The sequence below is a fragment of the Vespa mandarinia genome, chromosome 7, assembly GCF_050613455.1.
Source record: "Vespa mandarinia isolate Hongniang chromosome 7, ASM5061345v1, whole genome shotgun sequence".
Classification (NCBI taxonomy): Eukaryota; Metazoa; Arthropoda; class Insecta; order Hymenoptera; family Vespidae; genus Vespa; species Vespa mandarinia.
The window spans coordinates 8,563,833-8,575,000 of record NC_140816.1 but is presented as its reverse complement, the minus strand read 5'-3'; the positions used below and the strand labels follow the sequence as shown (position 1 = coordinate 8,575,000).

General features: G+C 34.9%; 3 protein-coding genes and 1 long non-coding RNA gene across 4 annotated transcripts in view; 1 reads left to right on the top strand and 3 right to left on the bottom strand.

Moving 5' to 3' along the window:
* Positions 1 to 2,881, bottom strand: part of LOC118443503 (neither inactivation nor afterpotential protein G) — a 3,049-nt gene extending 168 nt beyond the window's left edge. Inside the window, exons 1-8 of the mRNA XM_035870587.2 lie at positions 2,637 to 2,881; positions 2,117 to 2,319; positions 1,635 to 1,997; positions 1,402 to 1,572; positions 1,107 to 1,260; positions 676 to 981; positions 368 to 590; positions 1 to 266 (exon numbers count right to left, since the gene is read on the bottom strand). The exon at positions 1 to 266 is cut by the window's left edge and continues 168 nt beyond it. Of these exons, the coding sequence (XP_035726480.1) occupies positions 131 to 266; positions 368 to 590; positions 676 to 981; positions 1,107 to 1,260; positions 1,402 to 1,572; positions 1,635 to 1,997; positions 2,117 to 2,319; positions 2,637 to 2,757 (1,677 nt within the window). The 5' untranslated portion in view covers positions 2,758 to 2,881 and the 3' untranslated portion in view covers positions 1 to 130. The remainder of the gene's footprint in view (positions 267 to 367; positions 591 to 675; positions 982 to 1,106; positions 1,261 to 1,401; positions 1,573 to 1,634; positions 1,998 to 2,116; positions 2,320 to 2,636) is intronic.
* Positions 2,882 to 3,202: 321 nt separating this feature from the next.
* Positions 3,203 to 5,312, bottom strand: LOC118443506 (DNA polymerase delta subunit 2). The gene is made up of 6 exons (XM_035870593.2): positions 4,885 to 5,312; positions 4,507 to 4,808; positions 4,210 to 4,423; positions 3,901 to 4,135; positions 3,528 to 3,820; positions 3,203 to 3,454 (listed from the first exon to the last, which is right to left on the bottom strand). Exons 1-6 carry the CDS (start codon positions 5,099 to 5,101, stop codon positions 3,336 to 3,338), a joined length of 1,380 nt encoding a protein of 459 aa, XP_035726486.1. The 5' UTR covers positions 5,102 to 5,312; the 3' UTR covers positions 3,203 to 3,335.
* A 153-nt stretch (positions 5,313 to 5,465) lies between these two features.
* On the top strand, positions 5,466 to 6,337 carry RpL24-like (ribosomal protein L24-like). Its single transcript, XM_035870597.2, has 2 exons — positions 5,466 to 5,625; positions 5,782 to 6,337. Exons 1-2 carry the CDS (start codon positions 5,545 to 5,547, stop codon positions 6,217 to 6,219), a joined length of 519 nt encoding a protein of 172 aa, XP_035726490.1. The 5' UTR covers positions 5,466 to 5,544; the 3' UTR covers positions 6,220 to 6,337.
* Positions 6,338 to 8,332: 1,995 nt separating this feature from the next.
* Positions 8,333 to 9,762, bottom strand: LOC146872906 (uncharacterized). The gene is made up of 3 exons (XR_014982384.1): positions 9,644 to 9,762; positions 8,683 to 8,820; positions 8,333 to 8,445 (listed from the first exon to the last, which is right to left on the bottom strand). It is a non-coding gene; the product is annotated as an uncharacterized LOC146872906 (long non-coding RNA).
* Positions 9,763 to 11,168: the final 1,406 nt, after the last annotated feature.

Here is an 11,168-nt window from a genome sequence, read left to right as displayed (position 1 = left end):
ATGAAAGTCAAGAGAGTGAGACTATTTTCGATTGATCCCATGTTATTCCTTGTTTTCTAGCCCCTCGAGAAGATCCTTTTTAAACAGAGAGCACCTTTGAAGATTTTCGATGAACGATCGAAACAATTTTTTAATTACTTGTTCTTTCAGTGATTACGTCAAAGGCACGTTCCGCCATCGCTATCAAGACGGAATTCGGTGTACCGGAAATTGGCGAAGGCAATATACTGGCGTCCATTATTCGCAAACCGATTACACCTCTTACTCTGAACAGAAAAAAAAAAAGAAATGAAAAAATATCCTTTGTAGCAATTTCTTTTTCTTTTTGCATTATTCTTTTCAGGCATGAACATGTTTTTCGCTTCACCTTAATTTATCGTCGATCACCGCGTTATCGTCGGTGCCCATTCTACAACTACCACAGGGATGATGACTGGTAACTCCACCGATTCTCATAACGCATTCGGAATAATCCCGATCTCTATAATCTTGTCGGAAGTGTCGGCATTCCTCGAAATCGGGTAAATGAACGTGAGCACCGTACTCACGAAATTTTCGCGAATTTAAAGTCTCCAATGCCAAATTTATCGCTGCGAACATCGTCTCGTATTTTATAATACATCGTTATAACGTAAAATTCATTTATATTTTTCCTTGAGTTGATTCATTGCGTACCCTTGTGAGTACAATGAACGTCGTCGTCGTTTTGAAGATAAGCCGGATCGATTTTTGGTTGATCAAAAATACTTCGTGATTTTAAGGTGACGTTTCCACGACTTTTCGGTTGAAGGCAAGTAGCGAGATAGAGGAAACCTTCGTGGCCAGTGTCGTTGTAAGCAGGAAAGAGCGATCTGAAAGTCTCGGTTTGATAATTAGCAATGTCCTTCAACAATTTCTCATCGGTGGAAGCCACGCCGAAGAGAATAATACCGCTATTGTTTACGCGTGCGGTAGCCAAAACACGATTCGACGAAAGAGATCCTTATTTTGTAAAAAATAAACCAAAATACAAAAGGATTATTCCGTTGGCGAGTCAAAAAAATAAAAAAAATAAAAAAAAAAAAAAAAAAAGAAAAAGATCTGGATTAAAAGTATATTTTAATTACCGGTTCCGAAGAGAAGGTATTTGGCTATTTCTTGAATCGATTGCATCTTTCTTAAAGTCAGACTAACCGATGCTTTGAGATTTACATATACTGGAACATTCATATGATCGAAAAGATTCTTTCCGACTTCTGGTAGATCGCTCACCGTTCGTATCTATAAAAATTAATCATTTATAGGGAAGCTATGTCGATCTCTTTTATTGGCTATATATTATATAAAGAAAATAACGCGCAATTCGATCTCATGATTTATTCGCGTTAGAAATTTCATACATATTAACGATTGAAATAATACCTGATACTCGTTGAGATCTTTTCTCGGTCCTATACCAGAAAGCAAAAGTAATTGGACGGTATTGACGGTACCGGCACAAAGTATAACTTCTCTTCTCACATTTATTTTTCCACGCGAAGCATTCTTATAAAGAACTTCTACGCCGATCGTTTTGGTTTCATTGAATAATATCTGAAAAAGAAGAAAAGGATTTACAAAGAAAATAATTTTGCGAATTATTCCATTGGATTTACCTTTGTAACCAGAGTGTTCATTAATACATGAAGATTGTTGCGATTTTTTATAGTATTCTGTAAATACGCGTGATAGGTACTCCATCGATTTCCACGTTTGACGGTATAACTGCCCTTTTGAAAGGTAGCGTCGTTAGATCCGATTGAAAGTTCGGCCTCCATAAAGGCCGCAATTAATGGATCATTCGATGAAAAGGTAGTCACGCTCATGGTTTCCGTGACCTTTTTAAAATACGGTATCAAATCACCGTAGGACCATCCCTTAGGCCACGTTTCATAATCCTCGGACCTCCCGAAAGAGTGAACGAGATAATTAATTTGACCACTGCCACCTAATCCTTTACCTCTTGGCCACGATTGTTGCTAAATATTAATTATATCATAAAATATTACGAGTTCGATATATTCAAATTTAATATCAAATCAATCAGAACGAATCATTTTCTATAAAATTTATATAAATTTCATTAGAGACTCGTTACGTGGCTCCAAAGTCCAAGCGATGAGAACTTCTGTGTCTCCGTTTTATAAGCCCAATCTAAACTGGTCCCTTGCATCAACGGGGCCATCAACGGCATCGCCGACATCCAATTGAAATAACCACCCGCTTCCACGAGCAACACCGTGGTATTTGATAAATCCGATAGACGCGATGCTATCACGCAACCAGTCGTACCAGCGCCAACTTTGCAAAAGCAAAAAATTTAACTGATAAACGAGGACGATAGAAGTTTGATCAACGATATTGAGTCACGGTGAGATTCATTTCTTTTTTTTTTTTACTATATACATATCATTTCTACGTAGCATTGTCAACAATCGTCGTATGGCAAAATGCGTCTCATTCTACCATTTGATATAACTTTTGATGTGAACTCGTTTATTCGACAGAACGAATTGTCAATTCGTGAGAACATTTTTTCTTTTTATTTCTATTAAATCGAGTAGTCAAAAAACATATTCGTATTAGCAAGATATATTAATAAAATTGCACGTACTCACCGACTATATAATCATAATAGCTATTTGGATTTTCGATGATACCGATTGGTTTATTAAATTGATAATGATAAAATAACGATGACATCAGTACCACGGAAGATAGCAAAATATAATTCCACATATTTTTAACGTTAAAGAAATATAAGCTAAACGCGTATATCACGTTAGAAACGAACGACCGATATTATCGGACTGTAAGACCTTACAAACAGAGTGGAATTTATGTAGAAGAGAAACGAGCTATAATTGACATATTTAATTAGCGTCTTGTAATCGATATACGTGATTGTTGATTTATCGTATCGTATAGCATACGATACATTGTTACATTTCATGTATCGAATTAAAAATAACGATAACATTTGTTTATAATGTAAGATAACAAGGAGAACAAAATTTATGCACGTATTAAAATTTTATGCATACATCTCCAAATCCAATTACGAATTACCGACGTGTCTACGAAACAATTACGTCAATCAATTATCGACTATATCTACGGAGTGGACGGTCAACGATATACCGACTTTATCTACTGACGGAATTTCAATCACCTCGGAGAATTTTTTTTCAATGTTTTTTTACTGTTAAAATCCTTTAAAAATATATAAATTTATGAATAATTGTACATATAATTTTTGTCACAAATTGTAAATAATATGTGTTAAACGAAAAGAGAAATGTATACAAAAATCTTATTCATTCTATTCCGAAATGAATCAGTTCTGTATCAAGACTTTTCAGATCTATTAAAACAGCAGCATGAGATGTCGAGAATTGTGGAATAGAGACTAGCCTGATCGCTTGATTTTTTTCATCTGTAAGTGAAAGTATAAATTAGTCTTAGGATTTAGTTTTTAATAAAAATTTTAGTGCAAAAATAATAAATACCTTTCCACAGTTTTGTTTCGTATTTATTGGCATTCCCTGTGAAATATATGTCAGGACGATGCTTCATTATAAATAAATCTTTCTTATAAAATGGATAGGCTGGTAATGTATCTGGTGCAGTTGGGCACATATGTCTCCAAATAATAGATTTTTCTAACCATTCTATTGGAGAAATATCTTTAGAACCAGTAGCTTTCATAAAATCTTCAAAAGGCTGACCACTTGATCCCATTATCATACGTTCATCAATTTGACTGATCCAAGGATTAGAACCACCTTGAAAACTTCCAAGTCTAAAGGGGATAGATTTGATCAAGTTTCGAAGGTCACGCATAATTTTCATTTATAATTTTTCATACTCTTTAAATGATACCTGGATGATTTAGGTAACAAACAAGGATGAAGCGGTCTTTGTGGCAACATCATATTAGTAGGATCATATTGGCCTGGTATTAATGTTACGCAGCAACATTTTGCAATATCAGAAAGAAAATCATCTAATTTTTGCGTTGCATTGATAGTTTCTTTTGCATGCATACTCTCTTCTACTTTTAACTCTAATATATTTTTATGAGTGTGTTTCTTATCATTATTGCTAATAGCATTGCCTGTAACAACGTTAATAATGTAATTTTTAATTACAAAATGTAATAGAAAAAGTATTACATGTCGTTTGGATTACCTGCTATGATAAGTCGTACGACAGAAGCTTCCTCCTTCTGAGCTTTTACATTGCCAGCCATACCACAGATCCATTCACGTAATAATTCTATCGCTATGTCATCCGAATTTTGAATAAAATTTAATCCAGATATTAGAACGATCTTTCCATTTGAATTTGAATCTAAAGTTGGTAAAGTTTTAGGTACGTAACCTGGGAAACACCAATCTTTCACCTAAATAATGTAATATATGAGAGAAAATTTCTTTTATAATAACATGACATAATATTACTTTTTTTATATGTGTTTAAACTTACATGAAATGTACCATCCTCCTCTTCGCTTCCTAATACAGCACAAACTATACCAGTGACAATATCCTTAAGGTCAACTAATTCACCAACTAATTTAATGCGTAACATTTCATCTTCTAAGAATACTTGATCCTTTTCAGAACAATAATCAGATCTTGTAGGTGGTAATGACAATTGGTGTTCTTCGCTAAGTTCTTGTAAAATTGATGGTTTCCATTGCTGATGTTTGTATAATGTTCCAATTATAATACAAGTTTCTCCCTCGAAATCCTCTAAATCTGCTAATTTTAAGAGTTGAACATTTTCTAATGGACAAAATAAAATACACATTAGTTGTCAGCTAGACGAGCATTAAAATCAATTAAAATATCATTATCTTACTCCACTTTGCATGTACTTTTGATGTCAAAACTTCTCCAAGTTCTGCAAGTCTAGCAGCATAAATATGTGCAAATTGTTTCGAGTAATCACTTATCTCTTGTACCAAGGTAGAAGATAAATCTTTGTATATGACAGATTTCCTTTCAATAACATGTACACTTTCATTTTCCACATTTTTAATTACATTTTTATCATCGTTCGAAGTCTTATGAACCATTTTCAGTAAAAATCGCAATAAAATATAGGTTTTTCGAATAATTCGTTATCAACTAGCACTCGCCCTTTTCCTATGTGACTTTTCTTCTTACCCGCCATTTCTGTATCGGCCATAATTATATTTAAAGGTAAACCGGAAGAAACCGTAAGTTGAAATTCGTAGTGATACAAATATCATTTAATTCAAAATATTAAATACTATATAATATTAAATATTATTATATTTAAATATATATTTGCATATATCTAATATAGATAGTCTAATCAAAGTCTTTCTTTCCTATATAAATGCCTTTCTTAGAAAAGAAAATTCTTATCTTTCTTTAAACAAATTTATCTTCCGAAAAAGTGTAGAGTTAGTTCGTCAATGTAACACTAGGTGGCTATGTGACGAAATAAATTACGCGTCCATGTGCAAGCCTTTGGTTATCGTCACCGCGCAAAATGCGTATTGAAACGTGTTATTTTTGCTCGTCTCGAATTTATCCGGGACATGGAATTCAATTTGTTAGAAACGATTGTAAAGTAAGTAACATTAGAAAATTGTCATTTTATTTCTTTGTAATAAATAGCGATCGAATTGATGTGCTTTGATAAACTTTTAAGGTTATGTCACGTGTTTCTATTTCGATATAATCGTGAATGATTTTTTAACAATTTTATAATTATTATAATCAATAGATTTTTAGATTTTGTCGATCGAAATGTCACGCGGCATTCAAAAAGAAAAAGAATCCGAGAAAGGTTAAATGGACTAAAGCTTATAGAAAGACTGTCGGCAAAGAATTGGCAATAGATCCATCATTCGAATTTGAGAAGAGGAGAAATGTCCCAGTGAAATACAACAGAGAATTATGGACAAAGACTGTGGAAGCTATCAAGAAAGTTGAAAACATTAGACAGAGGAGACAAAATCTACATATTTTGCAGCGTTTGCGTAAGGGTCGTACGTTGGAACAAGAAAGGGATATTAAGGAAGTACAGCGTGATTTGTCGTTGATAAGATCACCAGCCGCTGGACTTAAGGAAAGAAAGAAATTGGAAGAGACGGTGGAAGAGGACGAAGAAATGCATGAGTCTAACGACGAAATGGAGCCTGAACAATTGGAAGAAAATTAATTAATTTTAAATTAATGAAATATCCTATTCAAGGAACTTTGTATTGGACTGCAACAATTAATATTTAATTGGTGACTTAACTGTAAGACTTGTACATAAATTGAAAGATAAATTAGAATTAAGTGTTTTTAACGATATATATCTATTGATACATTATTTTTTTTTTCTTTTTTTCTTTTTTTTTTTTTTTTTTTTTGTTAAGCAAGAATTCTCTTTATGCGTAATCATATTTATTTAAGTAATCGTGAATTCATATTTTATTACTTCTTTATACCACTCGGCGGCTTTCCTAGATATTTATACATTTACATTCACACATAGATGGAAGCACTAATGCGATACATGCAACGCAATTTAATTAAATGAACAAAACTGGATTAGAGACAGTACACTTAATCTTGTAATTATTATGCTTGAAACTATTTTCAATAATATCTTCCATTATAATCTACATGATTCTCTGGTGGTTCAGACGATCTTGAAACATTAGAGATACAGAGAATGCATTTCGCACATATAATCTTATCAAATGGAATCTTAGTATAATTATCAGCCTTGGAATTAAGTTATGAAACGATTTAAAGTGCGAATATTTCTTCTTTAAAATGCAATCTTACCGAGAGAACCAGTTGTAGAACGACTTGTAAAGCGTTTAAAACGTAATCGAAGCGAGCTTTGAAGACAAAGTCGAAGAGAGCTTTTGAACAAAGTTACTTTTATAAGAACGTAAGATACACATTAGCAGCGGTAAGGTGAAGAAGAGAAGCTTTGGGAAGTGGTCGCACTGCGAGGTGTGACCGAACCTCGATGACACTGCAAACACTCGTCTGGTGTTTCCAGCAATTATCAGACAAAACGAGGAACTCTGTTTGCTTGCGGTACGAAATGTGTTACAACAACAACACGGTACGGCAAAGCTGAAAGAGACCAATAGCAGAAAAAGAGGAAAGAAGGATCGCCGGGCCACCATTCGAAAGGATTTTCAAGGGCGTGAGCTTGCAGATCTCATCTAGTCCGTCGAACGAAACGATGGGCCAATATCGGGACGAAGAATCAGCCTTTGATTTTTGCCGACGTCCTTGTTTGCTCGTACTTCGGCTTGTCTCACATGTCCAAATTTTTCGGCTAATGGAAAATGCTTTCGAATTGCGTTTCTCTCGAGCTGTTATCCGTAAAATAAATTTTTTTCGAAAAGAAAAAAAAAGAAGTTACGTATATTTTAGATACATCGTTTTAGATCGCCTCGCTTCTCTTATAAGATATTTTAAATAAATTGCAATTGACGAGTCATCCGGAGCTCTTGGTCTTTTAACAGAATGCCAAGTATGAAAATAGGAGCAAAGCATCGGATTCGTGAAAGTATTTTAAATTAAGATACTCGAGAAGATGGCCTCTAAGAGAGATTCGCAACGTAATTAAAGAGGGGAAGTCTCGAGGAATCCCCGTTACTCATTTCGAGGATCCTTCAGTCTGGTGCGCTTGCATGAGAGGATTCGTGTTTTCGACCACACGCAAAGTTTTAGCGATGTTTGCTGAGGCAACACGAGGGAGACGCAGACGTGTTACGAATCGTAATTGCGAGAGTTGCGTTTTACGATAAAAGCGAGCTAGTTGCTGTTCTTACGCTGAAGTAGCGACGGACACGTACGAATCTTCTTTTTTTCTTCTTCTTCTTCTACTTTTTTTTTTTTTCTTTTTCTTTTCTTTCTTTCTTATTTTCGGGGTGGTCTTACAATGGCGTTAAGTCCCTTTGCGATGCTACGGAAGAAGGTCGATGGAACGTTTTTGTAAAGGCTTCCTCCTCAACACAATGGCTTCCTACTGCAACTGATCATCCTGAAGCCGCGATACAATGAATCGAGACACTTTTGATTCATGCAAGACACGCATTCGTGTTCCTGGCCTTACTTGAATCCCTTTAACAGCACCCACACGTCCTGGATTTATCCTTACTTTTTATTTTTCACAGCACCGAATGGCTTCAGATTGAAATCGTAAAACGTGGAATTAGCTAAAATTCTTCTAATCCAGGGTGGGACGTCTTTCATTTTATCATGGAGGATCGACAATGATTTATCTAACGTTTCGATAATTGAATTTGAAGAAAAATCATGCCGAGTAAATGGAGTTTTACGATTTGAAGATGTCAATAATAGAATGGGTAGTTTTCTCGTTTGTAATTCTTCGAAAGGTGACAAAGGGAGAATAGACAGGAGGAAAATGTCGCTATAATAACAGTTAACGTCATTCGATCGTGCTGCTCGCATAAATAAATAAAAGAAACTTAAAAGCAAAGATCTCGAAATAGTTTGTCTTGTTTCACGTTGCGTACCACGATGGAAGGCGAAGCGGAGGTGGAAGAAGAATTTAGTCGGACAATATTATTTTACCGCGAACGAGCAATGGTCCAGGCAGTATTCGACCGAGAATGCACGTGCTTCAAAAAGGGTCCTCGGATCTTACCCGGCAAATTCAGAATAAATTGTCTTCGTCTCGAATACCCTCTCTCATAGGTGGTGGTAGTGATGGTGGTGGTGGTAGTGATGGTGGTGGTGGCGGCGGCGGCGGCGGCGGCGGCGGCAGTGATGATGATGTTGGTAGCTTCCGTTTATATACCAACAAAAACGATTAAGAGTCATCGTCTTATTCCTAACAATATTTTTCTTTTATTATTTTTTTTTTGTCCCTCAGACATATCTTAATCCGTTGGAATTAAAATAATTTCTTTTTTAATCGCTCGGCACTTCTTTAACTATCAAAAAAAAAATGTTCAAAGTCATTCGAAATCATTAATCTTCTTGGATTTATTTGTCCAAGGTAACGTAGAGCTTTACTCGACATAATCACGCTTCAACTTTCTATACGAGCCCTATATGTAGATTTATTTTAGTGGGAAGAATTGAAGAATATCTATCGTTAAAAAGACGTTTAATTAAATTTCGATGTCCAAATTTTTATCACGAGGAATAGACGGACAGTCACCGATAGGATCCCCATTTACTAATTATATTTTGAACTAGCTCTTGACGTTTTAAAGATATAGATTCTTTACGCGGCGATATACAATAATCATGTGCTTTTTGACATAATCACAATATCTGTTTTGAATTATGAACGATATAACGAAAATTTTTTTTGAAGCGTGGTTAAAATAAGATTAAAATATATTCCAAAATTTCTATGAGTAGAAAATTGGAAAGTGATCGAAATTTCAAGTGCGACGAAACCGAAGATAAACATTCTACGAGGGAAAAAGTTGAAACGAGTTTTGCGTTCTCTCGAACGAAGGAAACGTTTGTCGCGCGTCGATCGAAGGAGGGATCGAGAAGGGATCGAGGAGGGGTATCGAGAAAACAGAAGGCGATGATCGGGTGCGGCTAGGGCGTCGAAAGCGGAGGCCACGAGAGGAATGTCAAACATTCACCTGTCTCCGGCTGAGACTCCATCTCCGGAAATCTTTTTTTCTACCGGGGACCATTACGTATGCGGCTGCGTTTTGAAATCTTCCTCCCTTTCTTTCTTGCGTAGCGTAGCGTAGGTCTCTCGTTATCGGTGAACGCCTACCGATCGAGGCGCCGTGATCCCCGACAATGATCGGTCCGAGTGATCTCCGATCTACGATGACGTCCCGTCGTCGAGATCTCAAATTAAACAAAATAAATGAGTCGACTCGAGCCGTCGATAACATGACGCTTCTGCTTTTATACCTTCTAGTCTAGAAATATATAAATCAGAATATACTCGGCCGCACGTTCCGTTCGTTTAGATATCATTTTAAAATCGTCTATTATTTTTCCTAACTTTTTATAATATATTTAATTTTATTTAATTTAATTTTATTTTCTCCCCCGGGAGATCAATGGAAGTTCTTTTTAAAAAATATCATTCCAAACGTTCGCTTAAAATCTGTATTTTTTCTAATTGTTTTCATCATTTAAAATTTTTGTTGCTTCTCGAATAAAATATTTTATTAATTGATTTTAAACATAGTAAAATATAGGTCTCTATAACATTCGCATTGGAAAGAAGCGTGAACAATCGATTCCGAATTCTTTCACGCTTCAGAGATACACGTATTCTTTTAATATCGTTTTTAGTTTAGGAAAATTCTATCTAGCCTATATCTATAATCGTTTGTGTGTCAACTATTGTATATTATGTGTATATACATATATATATATATATATATATATATATATATATATATATAAACACACACATATACATCTCACGACATTGAAACGCTCCGGTGCATCGGCTTAATGCATCGTTTGAAAGCTAAGCGAGACCGTTTAAACGGATTAGATAGAATCTTCGAAGATCGACCGATCGAATTTCTACGAAGTAGCTACATGTTACAGGATTATGCTGATCGTTTGCGGTGTCCGATCACAAAGATCGTATCGATCAGACTGATTTGCTTGTTTGCGCACCAAAATCCTCGCTTACCATTTGTCTTCTTTCACTTTCTGCTCGAAAAAATTTTTTTCCATCAATTTAATAGGGTACATGCAATCGAAAGATATCGGTGTTACAAGGTATGATCAGGCAAATGCAATTTTTTTTATATACCACAAACGATTCGATAATAAAAATATTTCTTTCTAATAACAATCCAGCCAGTATCTATCTTATTTAAATAAATTCTTCGTATTAAATAATGTTTACCACGTTGGTTCATTTTGATTTTAACGTGATTGAGTGGCCTCTCATACTGACATCGTTAGAGGATTCTTAAACTACAAGTACGGTTTCTACGACTAAAGTACTCTGCTTGCTAACGGTTAACAAGATTTCTCGATTTGACTTTTCTTTTTTCTTTCTTTTACTTTTCCTTTTCTTGTTTTTTTTTTCTTTCTTTTTTTTCCTTTGCTTTTTCGAGGTCGATCGAGTTTTCAAAACTATAGAACAATTAAAAGTTTCAAATAAACGTCTTCAATAATTTTATT

What these genes read in the sequence shown, in the direction of transcription:
- LOC118443506 (XM_035870593.2), bottom strand. Translation starts at nt 5,101, where the DNA reads ATGGTTCATAAGACTTCGAACGATGATAAAAATGTAATTAAAAATGTG. An exon ending in AAAAGTACATGCAAAGTGGA is followed by an intron (nt 4,809 to 4,884) that starts GTAAGATAATGA and finishes TTTGTCCATTAG; the next exon opens with AAAATGTTCAACTCTTAAAA. An exon ending in CGTACGACTTATCATAGCAG is followed by an intron (nt 4,136 to 4,209) that starts GTAATCCAAACG and finishes ACGTTGTTACAG; the next exon opens with GCAATGCTATTAGCAATAAT.
- RpL24-like (XM_035870597.2), top strand. Translation starts at nt 5,545, where the DNA reads ATGCGTATTGAAACGTGTTATTTTTGCTCGTCTCGAATTTATCCGGGA. An exon ending in TTGTTAGAAACGATTGTAAA is followed by an intron (nt 5,626 to 5,781) that starts GTAAGTAACATT and finishes TATAATCAATAG; the next exon opens with ATTTTTAGATTTTGTCGATC.